This window comes from Xyrauchen texanus, chromosome 6 (genome assembly GCF_025860055.1).
Source record: "Xyrauchen texanus isolate HMW12.3.18 chromosome 6, RBS_HiC_50CHRs, whole genome shotgun sequence".
NCBI lineage: Eukaryota > Metazoa > Chordata > Actinopteri > Cypriniformes > Catostomidae > Xyrauchen > Xyrauchen texanus.
Genome location: NC_068281.1, coordinates 43271649 through 43289936, shown reverse-complemented (window position 1 = coordinate 43289936; position 18288 = coordinate 43271649). Strand labels below are relative to the sequence as shown.

The window sequence follows — 18288 nt, the reverse complement described above, 5'->3', positions numbered from 1 at the left end:
AATGATGCCTTTCTCTCTACAATGAGCATGCATCCACAAGAATACATAAATTGTCAGATAATGTGCGTTCTGGAGAGGGCATATATAGCTGATGGACGACTGAAATTCCTAATTCATCCGTGCAACAGTTTTATTTTGCCTGTGGCCAGAGCGCAGGATTGTCAAAACCTTTATCTCTGGTGTAATTGGGTTGTTTCGATGAGTTAACTCCATCTCTAATCTAATATAGTAACCATGAAAACGCGATTCAGACAATTTTTTAAAAGGTTTATTTCTTAACAATATTCTAAAACATTGTGTTTAATGTGGATTGATGGCAGCAGACATGCTTCGGAGTCACTTTTATGGATTTAGAAGTCCTTCTAAGGTGTTGTGGGTTTAGGAAGCATGCTTCATGAATCACTCTTAGATGATAATTTTTCAAGTCTTAAAATTAGGAATAACACCCCGAAATCAAGAGTTGCTCATAAATTTCCACATTAACTGCTTTTAGCCTTAAGATTTTTTGTGATTATGGTCCCAGCTCGCTAGCTAAGAATAGCGGTGTGTTCATGTTGACTAATCTTAACTGACTGAACAGGATTGAGCTCTAGGCCTCAAAGTAGCTGGAGTTCCAGGTCACACCTACAGCACAGATAACGTACAGATTTTTTTTCCTGAAAGTTGCCCTAGCGAGCCATTACGAGCCACCGAAAAACACCTTTTTGGCCAGATTTTGTTCTAAATGACATCACACCTGTCATTTTCATAGAAGTGTGCAAGGTCCTTAAGACTTCTCTTTTTCATGAATGGTCAAGTCAAATGGCTTCTCTTCAGTGTGAATTCTCATGTGATTCTCAGGGGTATTTTTGTCTGTGAAGCCAGAGTGAGAGCACTGATGATTTTTGAGTTTTCTTGCCTGATTAAAACTCTTGCCACAATGTGAACAGTGGTGTAATTTGTTTTCTGAATGAACATTTCTATGCCTTTTTAGGCTACTTGAACTTGAGAAACTCTTTCCACACTGAAGACATGTGTAAGGCTTCTCTCCAGTGTGAATTCTCATGTGATTTGTAAGGTTTACCTTGTGTCTGAAATTCTTTCCACACTGAAGACATGCGTCAAGCTTCTCTCCAGTGTGTTCTCTTATGTGGATTTGAATGCTCTTTTTATCTGCAAAACATTTTCCACACTGAGAGCATGTGAAAGGTTTCTCTCCAGTATGAATTCTCGTGTGATTTGTAAGGTTTACTTTGTGCCTGAAACTCCTTCCACATTGAAGACATGCATAAGGCTTCTCTCCAGTGTGAATCCTTATGTGGGTTTTAATACTCTTTTTCTGCAAAAATTTTTCCACACTTATTGCAAGTGAAAGGCTTCTCTCCAGTGTGAACTCTCATGTGATTTGTAAGGTGTACTTTGTGTCTGAATCTATTTCCACACTGAAGACATGTGAAAGGCTTCTCACCAGTGTGAATTCTCATGTGTAAAGAGAGGTGTACTTTCTGTATGAAACTCTTTCCACACTGAAGACAAGTGAAAGCCTTCTCTCCAGTGTGAATTTTTATGTGACTCTTAAGGTTTCCTTTTTTTGTGAAACTCTTTGCACATTGAGGGCACATGGCTTTTTTTGCTTTTGATCTTTTTAGTGCAAAATTAATTTCAGTCTGTGAGCAACTATAATATTTATGTCCAGTTATGAAATCAGCAGGTTTCTGATGGTGATATTTTTTCTCCTCTTCATTTAGTTCTTGGCTTTCCTTTTTCTCTTCCATCTGGTCTAAAATAGACAAATAAAATAGTCAGAAATAAATTCAAGTGAGAAATTCAAAGCAAAAAAGGAAGAACAGAACAAATGGTAAAAAGCACCAAATGAAGTTATTTCTGTGATCTTTATCTTGAAGCTTAAATTTGCCATTCTAATGTTCAGAGGTTTATCCTGAAATAGTCGACAAAGTTTTGCCCACCCCTCTGATTAAACATTAATAGTTTCCAAGTTGGTAACCTGCACAGTACAGGTCGAGTTAAACAAGTCAGTGAAATTACTAAATAAATACACCCCCAATAATTGATTTGCCTGGCTTATTAACAGAAATAATAAGGTTAATACTAGAACATAATACATTTTATGCAGTGGTAAAACTAGTAATAGTTAAAAAATCCAAATTTGAAGAACAATCTCATCTAAATTTACCAGGGGACTATTTCTTACCGCAGTACCCCATCTGTTGCTCACTTCGACGTTGTGTGGAAGAAGCGACACTAGGGGTCTCTCTTTAGAGCCTCGCGCAACTCTGAACTTGAGAAAAGGCCAATGAGAAATTGCCAGACAGAATTTGCATGTCACGCCCCCAGACATATGGGTTTAAAGGGAGGGAAATGCATCTGTTCATTCAGATATTTTCTGATATTTTCATTATCACTCTTGCCTTGTGACATGGTGCTCAATCATGTTGGAAAATGCACGGATCATCACCAAATTGCTCCTAGATCGTTGGGAGCGCGGGCCCGTAGGAAGGGTCAATGTTGAGGCAGAATGGAGACGTTGAAGTACGTGTCCTTCAGGTCTACCGCTGCGAACCAATCTAATGCCAAACGCAGGTTAAAATCTGTTTCTGCGTGAGCATTTTGAACGGGAGTTTGTGTAAAGCCCGGTTGAGAACTTTTAAGTCCAAGATTGGCTGCAAACCACTGCCTTTTTTGGGTACGAAGTAGTAAGGGCTGTAGAGACCCTTCTTCATCTAGGCTGGAGGGACAGGCTCTATCGTGTCCTTGAGTAGCAGAGATGAAATCTCTGCCCGTAAAATGCTGCCGTTTTTGCCACGCATCGAAGTGGATTCGAATACCACTGAAACGAGGCAGGAGCCTGGCGAATTGAATCGCATAGCTGAGTCAGATGGTCCTGGTCAACCAGCGCAAGGGGTTGGACAGCGAAAGCCATGCGTCCAAGCTCCGTGCAAGGGGCACTAAGGGAACGATTGTTTTTGACGTACCGGCCAGGGCTTTGCAGCGGGGGGAGCAGGTAATAACACATCGGGAGGCAAAAGCATGTCTCGAGGCTTGGGTGCTGAGAACAGACTCAAATCACTTACCTTGCTCCGTGCACCCGGCAAGAGGTGGGTTAGAGACTGAGGAGGAGGTCCTGACATCCTCGGAACTCGTCAACGCTGCCCGCCGGGGATGGGCAGTCGCGGGTCCGGAGGCGAAGTAACAGCGTCCGGGGACCTGGAATGTGGTTTTTGGTGCCGTGAGAAAGGTGCGCGCCGGCTAGATGACCCAGGAAGTGAGAAAAATTATGATCTTTTATTAACAATGTGGGAAAACAAGGATTTTCCTGCCAGCCCTACACTGGGGAACAGACTGGTCTTGGTACCAGCTCGAACCGAACGTCTGACTCCCTGGGTCTTCCATCTCAGGAGTGCTTAGGAGCCTTCTGGGTCCTAGAGGAAGTCCTGGAGACGGGGGGGGCATGCGCCACCTGCGAGGTGAGAGCTGGGCCAGGGTTGAGGTGGAGCAGCCTGTTGCTTGGACGCAGGGGTTTGCCTCCTTACCGCCGAAGACTACTGGGCGAAGTCGTCAAAGGTGTTGCTGAAGAGGCCAAGCTGGGAGACGGGGCATTGAGATAGTGAGCCTTGTTAACGTCGTGCATCTCTAACATGTTCAGCCAAAGGTAATGTTCCTGGACCACAAGGGTGACCATCGCCTGCCCGAGTGCCCAGGCTGTGACCTTCGTGGCTCTGAGAGCGAGGTCTGTGGCAGAGCACAGTTACTGCAGCACGTCGGGGTCAGGGCTACCCAAGTGCAGAACTTTCAGTCCCTTGGCTTGGTGGACTTGCAGGATAGCCATGGCATGTAGGGTGGAGGCGGCCTGTCCAGTGGCGCTGTAGGCTTTCAAAGTTGGCGATGACGTCATCCTACAGGCCTTGAAGGGGAGTACCAGATGATCCCACCAGGTGGCGGCGTTCTCGGGGCACAGGTGGAACGTGAACACCCTATCCAACTGGGGGATCTCTGCGTAACTGTGGGCCGCCCCAACGTCAAGGGTAGTGAGAGCGGACAAGTGAGGAGGTTGAATCTGGGTAGTAAAATGTGCCCTGCACGACCTCATCAGCTCGTCATGCGCTTCCGGGAAGAAAGGAACCGGGGGCGGGGTTATGTGGCTATGAGCGGCACCCTGACCCAAGGAACCAATCGCCTAGCCGTGAGGAGACGGAAGTTTCCAGATGCTCACTGCAGCCCGGGAAAGTATAGCAGACATCCACGCGTCAGCCTCAGACTGGGCAAGCAGCCCAGATGAGTCATTAGCACCGGACGCCGCTGTGACACTCTCCGATGCAGTGGCGCAACCATCATCCAGCTCGCGGGGTTTGAATGAGACAACAGACTGGTCGTGAGGCGAGCCGGTCATGCATCGGACCTGAACGGAAGCAAATGAGCATGCTGAGGGGCGGGTGGTTCATAGGGATTTACCCGGCGAAACAGAGCCTGTTGCTCTCCCCAAATCGCCTTCATCACTGGCCTTAATCCCGTAGGAAGAAGGCATGGCGCAGGGGGTGGCTGAAGTGGCTTTCCCTCGGAAGGGAGAAAGCCACGATCGCAAAATTGCCATGGCTATGTTCTCGCAATGAGAAGCTACAATACGGTTCCAGACATACGAGCAAAAATGCAAATTAGCTAATTATACTGCCACCATGTGGCCGATTGTCACATAATTTGATATCTGACTTCAAGTTGACACCCTGCATGTGTATAGTAATTTCTATAATCCTCTGCTATTCAAAATATGAGTTATAAGGTGCTGAAATTTTATTGGCCATTGGCAGCCATTTTTGTTCATTTGTTGAATCTATTTTTTAAGAATGTTACCATTTGAACCAAAGAAGATGCATATTACTTTGAACTTTGTCATGCAAACGGCTGTAAATTTATGAAGTTTTTTTTAGCTGTAGTGCCCCATAGGGATGGAATTATACAAAACTTTGATTTTACGTCCTGTTGACTACGTGTACTGAGTTTGGTTACATTTGGAGTTTGCGTTGATTAGATATTGATCAATTACTCAAATCTTGTTAATCTGAAGGAACTGTATCATTAATATCATCAAAAACTATTTGACGTATCAAAATTATTTTGATAAATTTTTGTCAGGGGGGTTTGTGATGTTGTATAGATGATGTATACCTAATTGCAAGCTGATCGGACTAACGGTCTAGGAGTTCAAAAAAGTAGTTTTAAAAAAGAAAAAAATCGAAATGACAGAAAAAAAATAAATTCACTCGCTCATCACTGCCTGTATAAATAACTGGTCTTCACGCAACTTCACTGTCTCACTGTGTAAACCTCAGTGAACGCTCTCGCACTTGGTTTCACTAACTACAACTAATGTGGCTTGAATTGCTGACAGTCATATAGCCTATATATATTTCTGCTAAAGAAAAAGCACATGTAGATAATGCAATGGGCATTGCTCTGAAATAAAGGATGGTTATTTACTGCAGTATTATTATTAATAATTGGAAATTATTTTTTATTTTATATTGTATTGAAACTGTTTTGGAATGTTTTGGTTTGTGAACGGCGCTTGGTCTGTTCCTCCTTCACGTGACGTGTGACCTTACCAACGAGCTTACATTATCCCTCTTACGAGCTTGCAACACAGAGATGTATTGAAGCGAACATTTGCAGTTAAAAAGTATATTAGTATTGTTTCTAAAAATAATCAGTCGTTTGGGTTCTGGACTTTATTTGTCGACTGGAGTCGTGTGGATTATCTTGATGCACCCTAAATATGCATTTTGGACCGTCAAAAAATTTAGTTCCTTCTCTTGCATTGTTTAAAGGAGGAGACCGAAAATTACATCCTTAAAATCTTAAATTCTGTTTTAATGAAGAAAGAAACTCCGATACATCTTGAATGGCGTGAGGATGAGTAAATTATCAGCAAATTTTTATTTTTGGTGAACAATTTCTTTAATATGCCAACAGATGTTTCAGCAAATAATCCAGCACTTTGAGAACAATGTTCCCCTGTAACAGGCACGAGGAATAAGGAAGCAGGAGACTGTGAATCCAACTCTAAGGTAAATTTATTCTTCACAAAAACACGTTCGCTTGACGGTGTAATGGTAAAGCTTCAAACAAAAACACTCAAAGGCTATATATAGTGGGACTGGCAGTGGCCAACACACTCGAAGCTTCAGCTTGGCTCTGTCCCCCTCACTCGGATGTCTGGCCCCTTTTATTTCCCCCATCTCTTACTGCAAACAAAAAGAAACAGCAATTATCAGCAATTCATCTCAGGAGAAAACCCTTAACGCTTCCTCTCTCTCCCCAGACGAACGCTCGACCACGCCCTCACCTCCACATACCCCAACTGCCCGACTCATGCTGGGGGAACTGTCCAGCCTGTCTACTCGACCCCCTTTCTGGAGAGGAAGTCCGAGACAGCCATCTGTGTCCCTGGCATGTGGACCAGCTCGAACTTAAATGGCAGGAGTGCCAGATTCCAACGGGTGAATGGGAGTTGGCATCCTCCAAGCGGTGGAGCCATTGGAGTGGGGCATGGTCAGAACAAAGGGTGAATGCTCATCCCAACAAATAGTAGTGGCGAATAGGAACCACCCACATGATGGCCAAGCACTCTTTCTTTATGGTGCTGCACTTTGTCTCTCTCATAGAGAGCTTCCAACTAATGTACAGCACCAGGCGCTCCTACCCCTCCACCACTTGGGACAGTTCCACACCCAGCCCCCTGTCTGATGCATCCATCTGCAAAACAAAAGGGAGAGAAAAGTCAGGGGAATGCAGAAGCGGCCTGCCACAAATTGAACCCTTTACCTGCGTGAATGCTTGTTGGCACAGCTCTGTCCACTGGACGAGGTCTGGATCTCCCTTTTTAGTGAGATTAGTCAGTGGGCTGTGATGTCCAAATAATAAGCCACAAACCTTCGATAATAGCCAGCCAGGCCCAGGAACTGCCTCACCTCCTTTTTGGTCTTGAGTCTCGGGCAGATCGCAATCGCAACGGTTTTATAAATTTGGGCCCGCACCTGACCATGACCCAAGTGGAACCCCAGACACCGTACCTCCATCCACCCAATTGCGCACTTCTTCAGGTTTGCTGTGAGCCACAGCATGTGGTCAATGGGGATCTGCCAATATCCCTTTGTTATCCCTTTGTTAAATCCAAAGTTGAATAAAAGCGAGCCATGCCCAACCGATCGAGCAGTTCAGTTAAGCATCAAATTCCGCATTAACTTCCCTATAATCCACACAGAACCAGACCGAGCCGTCGCTCTTTTTTACCAGAACCACCGGCTGGCCCAATCACTGTGAGATTCTTATATTGACCTCATATCATGCATGGCCTTTAATTATTCCCAAGCTACCACTTTCTTGTGTTCGAGTAAGCGGTTGGGACGACTTCCTACCACTACCCCTGGGGTTGTCACAATGTGGTGTTTTATGAGATTAGTGGGGCCGGGGAGAGGTGAGAACATGTCAGATAAATTATTTTGCAACCTGGCAACTTCCGTACATTGTGACGGTGAGAGGTGGTCTCCACAAGGGACCAGGGTGAACTGATTGGCTTTTAGATTCACCTCTGGTCCAAGCTCCTCCCTCTCCGGAACAACCGTTGCCAAGGATACGTGGACGCCTCTCTCCATGGTTTTAGAAGGTTGAGGTGGTAAATCTGACATGTCCCACCCCCATCCGTACGGAGCAGTCACAGCCGCAGACGGCCCAGGCCACGCCTCCCCAGCCAGCGCTTGGCATATCCCAAACTGATTTACTTTCTCACAGGACCCATCCACAAACACACCCTATATAATGATCAAAAAACCAGCTAATTATTTCACAAAATTAGCGGATGGGTGACGATAGGACTAAACACCTCATTTTTAAGCAGTTGTCCCCAGAATATTACAGTGATGGTCACTATAGGATAATCATGAATATCCCCATGCACATACCTCACATTCAATCGATTATTTGCCTCCAATGCCCCGTTTTGAACCAAGCATTGATGAATGGAGGTTTGATTATAACTGGAGCTCAAGGTAGGCCTCCGAATCATCTTGAGGCCCCATCTTGGTGAGCAACACGTGGGAGTGTGCTGCAACCGGGAACGAGTAGGCCGCCCACTCCAGGGGGACTAAGCTCCACAGCACCTGCCGGTCCTCCTCCTGGGCCAGAACGAGCACTTCAAAGTGCTGTTGCTGCTCTCTCCAAAGCTCCATGAGGAGCCATCTCCCCCTCCCTCTGAGGTCTAGCCCTTTTTATTTCCCCCATCTCTCACTGTGAACAAAGAAACAGCATTTACCAGCAATTAGTCGCAAGCGAAAACCCGTACAGCTTCATCTCTTCCCAGACCAACTCTCGACCAGGCCCTCGTCCCCAAAGACAAATTGGAAGGATTTTGGACATTTCACCCTCTACAGTGCACAATACAGGAATCTGGTCAAATCTTGGTGCGTAAAGGACAAGACGAAAACCATTTCTTAATGCACGTGATCTCTGGTCCTTCAGACATCACAGTCTTAAAAAATGGCATTCATCTGTAATGGATATCATGAACATGGGATTGTAATAACTTTCGTAAACCTTTGTTAGTCAAAACCGCTTGCCGCTGCATCCACAGATGCAAGTTAAGACTTTACTATGCAAAGCTGAAGCCCTACATCAGGGGTCAGCAACCTATGGAGGGTTAATCAATGGCATGCCAGCAACAGTGAGAGAGTATACCATTTATATAAAATCTGCAACTGCGTTCCAATCTACATCTTGATGTAATCCTCATGATTACGCACTGTGTTTTAATGAGATCAGAAGGCTAAACAAAAAGTTAAAATGTGACGAGACTGCAGTATACCCAACAGACTCGTGCAGTACGTGCAAGTCATTCGTGCATCACGAGCCGGCAGCGCTTCACTTTCGTTAATCGCACGAGTAAACACACCCGCTTTGCTTTGGTCAGGCTGTGTGGGTGACATCCTACATTCAGTGTTTCATTATTTTTGCTTTCAGAATAACACGATGTAATAAGGAAAACACCACTATTTATCCTTGAGATTTCCAACCCAGCATACAGGTACACCCTCATTAAAACATGGTCACACTCAACATTACATTAAACGATTAAAAGAGAAAACATAAACCCACATCATGTGGTTCAAGAATCTTTTCAAGTCTATTCAAAATATTAATCAAACCTGGAAATAAAGTTTTAGGATTTTGGAGGTGAGATTCACCAAAAAGGACTAAATAGCTGATAGGATTGTGATACACATGACTCTCATCAAACTTTAATTGTTGTTGCAATCATCTAATTTGAAATTACTGTACATTTTCAAAACAAATGAAAATCACAAGGAAAGACATCATATAAGGTGTAGTTGTAGTGCTTTCAATATAGCAAAGGGTGAATACAATTTACAAATCACTCCTTTTTGTTTTTATTAGCATTTCTCATCATGTCCCAACTTTTCAGAATTGGTGTTGTAGTAGAACTCCAACTTTGTTACATTTCTGGAATTATCTGGGTTGTTAAGAATCAGAATCGTAGAGATGCAATCTCTAATTACTTTGGTTACTGTAGTCCAAGTTAGTTTAAGGTTGGATCCACAACTCATTGCTGCCATGCTCTCTTCTACCTTTGGAAATATGGAGAACTTTGTCTTCAGTAAACACGCTCTCAACTGATTGAAATTCAGCTTTAACTCATGGTTCAAACAGGTCTCTCTATTGGGTCAAGTTGTAGTCCCCTACAACATTAATTAAAACAAAAAATAATAATACTATATTGATACAGGTCTCTTGGACGCCAACCTTTTTGTTTCTCCATAGATTCTTTTTTTATTGCACACAGATCTGGAATAATGATGTCTTCACTCTCCTCTTTAATAAACTCCATCTTTTCTTCAGGTAGAATGTGCCATCACAGAGTGCTCCAACTTGAAAGATGAGAATATTTCTAGAAGAGGAAGCAGAGATCTGCCAAAATAAATAAATGACCAACTGTATAGGTATATTTACATTAATTAGTACCACTCAAAGCATAGTCAACCCCCCTTTTCATGTGAAAATGTTTCCTAAACCTCAATCTTTGTAAACACAAGATCAGAGCCTGCTGTTTCCCCAAGTTGAGAGCTACTAGCACAGGCTTTATCATTCTTAATAGTACTCTTCCTTTCTGCATCTCCTTGCAACGGTTGTTTGCAAATGCACATTCAGGTTTGTGAAATGTATTCCTTACGATTTGCCAACCTTATGATTGGACTTGACATTTGCTTTTTCCAGTTTCATAATTAAACTCAAATGGTCCTACACAGGGATTTGTCATTTCCTACCAGCCATCTTTCACGTCCCTGTCATCATTATCAGTATCGGCTAACCTCACAATCATCACACACCATATTGCCATCTGCAAGTCTTCACCTACACAGGCACAAGGGTCACATTACTCCACTATGAGGGAGTTCTTGATGACTATGAAAAAGATCACTTATTATAACTGCTGTATGATGTTGTTTGTTTAGTTTTTTTATTTACCTTGCCATATTTATTTTATGAATAATGTGTTTAAATCAGTAGTTTTCATCTTAGTTTATGAAAATAATCCTGCTTTCCGTGTCTATTAGTTTTAGATATTGTTTGCGCAATCGTTATGTTGTTAATCAATCACAGAGTACATCAAAATCAGGCCAATATATGCGTTTTAGCCATGTGACTACCTCGAAATACTTTTTCAGATTAATCGTTAGATAACTCGATTATAAAATAATTGATAGTGACAACCCTACTGGACACAAGTGAGGGCCCGCTCGTTTCTGCTGCTTTCGCTCAAATAATGACCATTATTTTGGGGGGGAAATTATTTTATTATGTGATAACCATAAACCAATGTTACCAGAACGTTGCAGGAAGGTTTTTGGGAGGTCTGACAACCTCATAACTTATAATGGACATTCTCTTTTTAGTTTTACAACCATAAACTAACCGTCCTAGAATGTTGCAGGGAGGTTTTTGTGTGTGGCAACGTAATAACAACTACAGAACGTTCTCTAATGGTTATTTTAAGGTTAATTTTTCATTCACACAGAGAAGTCCCCGCTTGACTTCTAATTAGCCCGGTTAAGGTCGTTTATTAATTAATCCCTCACAAAAAAAAAAAAAATAATAATAATAATAATATATATATATATATATATATATGTGGGTGGATGACGTGACATGGCAGTTTTGCTGTCTTCAGTGTCAAACATGTATGAATAAAAAATATATTTGCCAAAAACCTCTCTCAATATTGTGCAGAACATTATGCTTTATGTGAACATATTCAACATTAAAACAGTTCATCACTCATTTTTTCAGAATTTTCAACCAAACATAACAAAACTCATATGGTGTGACTGTCCGGCACTTGTTTCTCAAAGTGAGAACTTGAATAAAACTAAAAAAATAAATGCAAAAATTCTCAAAAAAATACAGATGTCTATTTGTGAGCCTACTCTTTTCAAAGTCCAAGCATAATGTTTTGAGTCAGTTCTAATCAAAAAGATTTTGTCACACAAATCAAAATCATATGGTGTGACACTATTTTGGGATATTTGAAGGGGCAACTGTTTTGACACCCTTGGGAAGGAGAGGACCTTCTTCAGCAATGTTGTACAGAACTAGCAGTGTATTGCTGCTGTACAACCTGAGGTGAGTCATCATTTTTATATTTACAATAAATCAGATCTTGTTGGCACTCTGACAAAAGTCCCACTTCCAGATGTCTTTTGGTGCGACACATTTTTTATAAAAATGCAAAAGAAATGTTATTATTTTCTCATAATTATATGTAAATCTATGCTGCTTGGTTATAGCTAGCATGTTGTTAGTATGCTAATGTGTAGCTACAAGACTCAAGGTTGTGCTAAGTGCAGAAAACATCATATGGTGTGACATGTCTGCCTGTCACGCCATATGATTTGATTGTCACACCATATGATATGAATTGTAATTCCCTGCATATATAACAATAAATAACAAAGTCCAATGTATGTTTTGTCCTTTTAAACATTTATTCGGGTCCATCATCACATAAAAGCTGTAATTATCCACCATCGATTGTGTTTAGTTTAGTTTTTTTCGGTGATACAGATTTCGAGTTCATCAGACAGACACAGCAGACCCCTTCACAGAAACCTTAGAATGCTGTTTAAGTCTAAACAATGTTGTCTTCATCTCAAACCATACATTTCCTTTTATTTTGTCAACTTGAGGCAGATAATGATGACAAGTGCAGAGAGGACAAAGAGATACAGGGAGAGACTGAATTCAGACCCTGCAAAGAGAGAAGAGTTGCTGAGGAATAGAAAAGAAAAGTAAACAACAACTGTCTGTTTCTATTCGCTGACCAATAGGAAAGGTCTGAGGGTGCTTTCACTGTTGATTCAAAATGCCTTGAGGCAGATTTCTTGAAGCCTGGCAATACATGATAGCTAAAACACATGATAGCTAAAATATCATCACTGTAGGCAGTGCAACTAAGAGGAACCCAGTTAGGAAACGAAGAGAATAAACAATGTTGAACAGCTGTTAAAATGTTCACACCATTCGGTTAACAGATATCAAGAAAAGAAACAGAAAGATGAGATGCCTAAATTTAGAATCCAGATTCTCCCACCGTCAAGAAGAGAGAAGCTGAGGGAGATATGGAGATATTCTCAAACAAAATATAGAGCCAAAAGAAGAAATTTAAATGCATTACTCAACATGACTCCCCCAGATAACTCCATCTATGATGGAGACATCCAGGTAGACCCAGGTCAAGTCCCAGGTCCTACATCACCACCACCACCAAGCCCACCTACATCACCACCACCAAGCCCACACACTGAAGAGATAAAGAAGCTGAATAAATCAATAAGGAGACTGAAGGATCAGAACAAAAGGCTCCAGAGAAAAGTCAGCAAGGAAAAGAGGGCTGAGAAATATAGGAAACAAAGTGTGAGGCAAAAAGTAACAAAACTAACAGTCAGAGAAAAATCCAACTTGCCAGCCAGGAAAACGTTAATAAATGAGAAAAAGGCTCAGGTGGAATCCTTCCTGCTGTTAGATGAAAATAGCACTGTGCTTCCTGGGAAGAAGGACACAGTAGACAGGAAAGAGAAAAGACAAAGACGAGTGCTGACTTCCTCACTAAATGACCTTCATAAGACCCACATGAAAAAATTTGAAAAAAAGCACCAGCTATCCTACAGACAGTTTATAAGGTATAAACCTTTTTATGTCACAGAGGCTAGGTCCAGCGACCGCAACACATGTGCCTGCTGGGAACATGCGAACATCTCGCTCCTAATTGATGCTCTTTCAAGCAGAGGCTTGATCAAGACAAAAAGCCTGTCAGCACTGCTGTCAGATATCACATGTGATACTGAAAATACAAAATGCATGCAACGTGTGTGCACAAAGTGCTGTTATGATGAGCCCAACCTGCAGGACCACAACCCAGCTGACACTGCAACATGGGAGCAGTGGGAGAAGCAGGATGTTGTAGTGGGAGAGAGAAGCTACAAGAACTGGATGAAGAAAAAGAAGAGGGGGACAGTAGGAGAGCTAACTGGTGTGTTCAACCAGAGGCTCAATGCAATTGCGAGTCATCAGTTAAACTGGCTTCATCAGGTGAAACAGTTCAGACACATCAAGGAGAAGATCCATGCTAACCAATTTGATGGAGTAGAAGCTAGTTATTGCAATCACTGCAGACAATCGTGTCACTGACATATAAATCTGTCCTTTTGAAGCTCTTCTACTCAGGTGCTGTTTGCATGTGCCCAATCAAGTGCATCAATTGGAGAGGCCCAAGCTGAGGATTCAGACACCATTTCCAATGAAGGATACACGGAAGGACAGTTTGCCTTAAGTATGAGGGTAAACCATATGTGGGACAAATTGTTGCCATAAGTATGGAGGGGCTGCAGGTGAACTGCATGAAACAACGTGGAGACAAAAATGGTTTTGTCTGGCCAAACAGGCGAGACTGCACTTATTATCAAGATCAGGAAGTTGTTTGTGGCTTATCACAACCTCAGCAAGGCAGTCGGTTTGCTACTCTCTCCAAATTTGACTGGCTTATGTACAATGGAGTCTAGATGAACTGATTTATTTGTGGATCCACTCAGCTACTCTGTATGTTCACGGTTCATATGATATAAAAAAATTGTTTGTTTTACTTATATTAATACATATTGCAGACCAGTTTTGAATTGAAATGAAATTTGATACACAAACATATGTTCATATGGTTCATACAATATTAAAAAAATGTTTGTTTTATTGTTAAATATCAAATAAATCAACAAAATTAGAATATTACCTTCCAGCATTTAAGAGTGGTTAAATATTTCCTGCCATATGAGTGATCAGTACTCACCAATAAGTAGGATAATACATGGTTTGCATTGACACATGGCGACATTATCATATGGTGTGACACTATATCATTTGGTGTGACATTCCAAATTGTGAAAATAACATACCTTTATTAATGATAAAACCTGAAAATATTCATGGAATACATAGAAAATAGTATCAGCAAGAGTCACAAATATTTTTATAATTAGCAAGGTTTGTCACAATAAATAGAAAATATGTTGAAAGACCGACGGCATAGGTCTCACATTGAGCAATGTTTTAGAAAATAATACACAAATTTAATTAATTTTCACAAAACTATAATGGATCACAGTTTAGTTATGGTAAATGACTTTGATAAAGTGAGTAACTTAAGAAAGGTATAATCCATTTTCAGTTTATATACAATTATTTTCATGTCACACCATATGACGATTGTACGCACTAATACAACAAATTGTCACATAAATTCTGATTCCAATTGAAAATTTTGAAACATATGTTTCTATAAAGATGAGAGTTAGTAGAAAAAGAAGTCAACCATTTTTATGCCTGTTATTTGAAATTTTTGAAAAAACACTTTTTTATGGTAGCTATATATGTCACTGACCCATATATATATATATATATATATATATATATATATATATATATATATATATATAGGCTATATATTATTTTTATTTTAAAACCTGTAAACAGTGTTGAAGTCATTGGTTATTTGGAACAATGCACATTAGTGTCTCAGTTGCCACTATTGTGGTGCAAAACAAATACCATATTATGTATGATGATGCGTTTAGCTAGTTTTAATGATAAATTAGCCTTAATAATGATCAGAACAAGATGGACTGAACAATGTTACATTAATCTTATATTACTAATGCAAAAAAGTAATACGTGGTTTGAGTATTTTATGTATTTAAAAAAAAAAAAAAAAAGTTACTTTTTAAAAGTTTTCCAAAGTTTCAGCACAAAACACAAACCTTTTATCAGTTGAATCACAGAAGACAGGAGATCTTTCGAAGTCACAACATCAATGCCGCATGTTCTTCTTCTTATTATTATTATTTTTATTTGGCGGTTAGCAACTATTTCTTGTGCATTACCGCCACCACTGGACTGGAGTAAGGCACGGGAGTTACAGGCTATTCTTTACTGTTATAAACAAACAAAATATACCAGCAATTAAACAAATATTGATAAAAAAAAAAAAAAAAAAAAAAAAAAACAATTAAGTTAATCTTATATCCTTTTTAAAAGTCCTGTACTTTTCAAAAAAGAAAGTAAGAAATCAAAATTCTCCCTTGAACTTCTGTTCAATAGTATTTTAGTTTCTAAAGATATTTTCTTTGCTTTCAACTCATTAACAAGCCCTTGCCTTGCCTCATTGTATTTATGACAGTACATTATTACATGCTCTACTGTTTCAGGTATATTACTCTGGCAATACTCACAATTTCCATCTCCATGCTTTTTTATTAAAAACATTGTACTATTCAACTTTGTATGACCCAACCTCATCCTAGTCAGCACAATTTCTTCCTGTCTTGATCTGGTTATGTGTATGTCTTTTCCCACTTTCCCTTGTATCCTATATAGATGTCTTCCTGAGCACCCATTATCCCAGATATGTTGCCACTTTTTAATAGTTTTAGCCTTAACTATACTTTTTATCTCTGCTTTACTGTACTTTACATCTATATCTATATTGCTTTTTTCTGTTGCTCTCTTTGCATGCTCATCGGCCATTTCGTTACCTTCCACTCCTATATGGGCTGGAACCCATAAGAATGTCACCCTCCTTCCTGATGCTTGTATTCCATTTGCTAGCTGTAAAATTTCGATTAAAATATCTTCCCTTGAATCAGACCGATAATTCTGAATACTGAACATTGCTGAACTTGAATCAGAGGCAATCACTGCCTGCAGACAATTGTTAGACTCTAACCACAAGAGTGCTAACCATATGGCAACCAGTTCAGCAGTATACACTGCCAGGTCATCATTTATCCTTTTTGCCTTTGCTATTCCCACCTCAGGGATTACATAAGCTACCCCTACTCTCTTCTCAATGTTTTTAGATGCATCTGTAAAAACCTTTACACACTCTTTGTATTTTCCTGTTATAAAGTTGCTTACCCTATACTTATCCACTCCATCTTTCTTCCTTTCCTCCAATATTCCTAAATCAACCTTCAATTCTTCTAACATCCAAGGAGGCACTACTGGATATGCCACTGTTGGGCTGATGTTCAGAGAACCAATTCCCATGTTATTCACCTTATCTTTTATAACCCACCCATAACTTTTAATTTTCATACTTTCTTTTTCCTGACATTCCCTTAATACTGTCTGAGACATGTGGTTCTCTTTATGGCCCCTGATATTTGCCCAGTATACCAGTGCTAGCTGGTCTCTCCTCAAATGCAGTGGCATTTCACCCACATCTACTTGAATTGCAGCTACTGGTGAAGTTTTTATTGCACCACTAATTATCCTCATTGCTTGATTTTGCATATCATCAAGTTTGTTTAAGCTTGTCTTGGAGGCAGATCCATATGCTATACAGCCGTAGTCAAACACTGATCTCATTAGACCTGTATAGATTGTTTTTAATGCTGACCTTGTAGCACCCCAATCTATCCCACAAAGACACCTCATAACATTTAGTATCCTTTTACATTTATCTACCATCTTTTGGATGTGACATGCCCATGTCAACCTCTTATCAAACCAGACTCCCAGATATTTAAATATCTCAACCCTCTCAAGCTCTTTATCTAACACCATTATTTTTAATTCTCGGCTAATTCAATGCCGCATGTGTTCTTCTTCTTCCTTTTTAAAGGCTGATCGCAACTTACTGCATTAGCGCCACCTATGACGGAATAGCCCAAACACAAATAAAGCCCTGCTACCTCCCGCACCCCTAAATGTAGGGCCTAGAATGTCTCTTTTTGTTTTTGTTGAACAAATCATGAATTAATGTGTCATCTCTGTGAAATGCCCTTCATTGTCTAAAAACAAAGTGGGACAAGTATTGCATCACAAGCATTTGTGTTTGTACTGTGAGTAGCACTGATCAGTTTAACCCGTTTTTAAGACAAAATTCAGAGTCCTCCAGTGTGAGTATTTCAAGTGGAGATAAGTGTGTATACGGGCATTTTATCTCAAGTAGCATCTTCCCATTGCAGTCACATCTTCAGACACCATCAGGTGAAGCAGCAGTGAAAGGAAACGTGTGATACAAATGTCTTGGTTACGGATGATTTTTTCCCCATTCATTTATATCACAGAGATTGAATAAAATATTTTATCAAATATTTCTAACCTCTGAGCCATATACCAACCAGCTCCTATGTCATAAGATAGGATCATAAGATTACAAGCTTTGATTTGATGCCAAAAATGTACTTAGAACTTAAAAATAAGTTCTAAACGTATTTGAGGGGAATGAACTACAATCCCACAATGCAAGACCATATTGGTTTATTTGAATTAATGGTGGAAATATATAAACTATTGATTTGTAAGTATAAAAACAATATATTGGTTGTGAATACTGGTATGTTTTGGCTATATTCTAGTAATAATGTGCACTTTGCTTACATTTGAAAGAAATTATTTCTCAGCTAATGCTGTTAATTAAACTGGCACCTTAATTAATACATATTAATTTGACAAAATATTTTAGTCACATCTAATGAAAAAAAAATCCATGTATTCATAATGTCATGCAGTTCCATCTTGATATTTCAGCATATACAGGAAATGTCCCCATCAAGTTCTCACCATCCTGCTGGGTCTGGCAAAAAAATACAGGACAAATCGAGTCCAGTACTGATCCGATATGGGACGTATCATTTTTTCTTTAAATACAGGACATGCCCCATATTTTCCGGG

At 40.3% G+C, this 18288-nt stretch overlaps 2 protein-coding genes across 2 annotated transcripts in view; both read right to left on the bottom strand.

The window, feature by feature from the left end:
- LOC127645731 (zinc finger protein 721-like) overlaps window positions 1-18288 on the bottom strand; it is a 73200-nt gene that overhangs the window by 45428 nt on the left and 9484 nt on the right. Inside the window, exons 5-7 of the mRNA XM_052129393.1 lie at window positions 1448-1759; window positions 1064-1152; window positions 774-1018 (exon numbers count right to left, since the gene is read on the bottom strand). Coding sequence (XP_051985353.1) covers window positions 774-1018; window positions 1064-1152; window positions 1448-1759 — 646 coding nt within the window. The remainder of the gene's footprint in view (window positions 1-773; window positions 1019-1063; window positions 1153-1447; window positions 1760-18288) is intronic.
- On the bottom strand, window positions 1201-15435 carry LOC127644929 (gastrula zinc finger protein XlCGF49.1-like). Its single transcript, XM_052128385.1, has 3 exons — window positions 15369-15435; window positions 9808-9952; window positions 1201-1759 (listed from the first exon to the last, which is right to left on the bottom strand). Exons 2-3 carry the CDS (start codon window positions 9890-9892, stop codon window positions 1305-1307), a joined length of 540 nt encoding a protein of 179 aa, XP_051984345.1. The 5' UTR covers window positions 9893-9952; window positions 15369-15435; the 3' UTR covers window positions 1201-1304.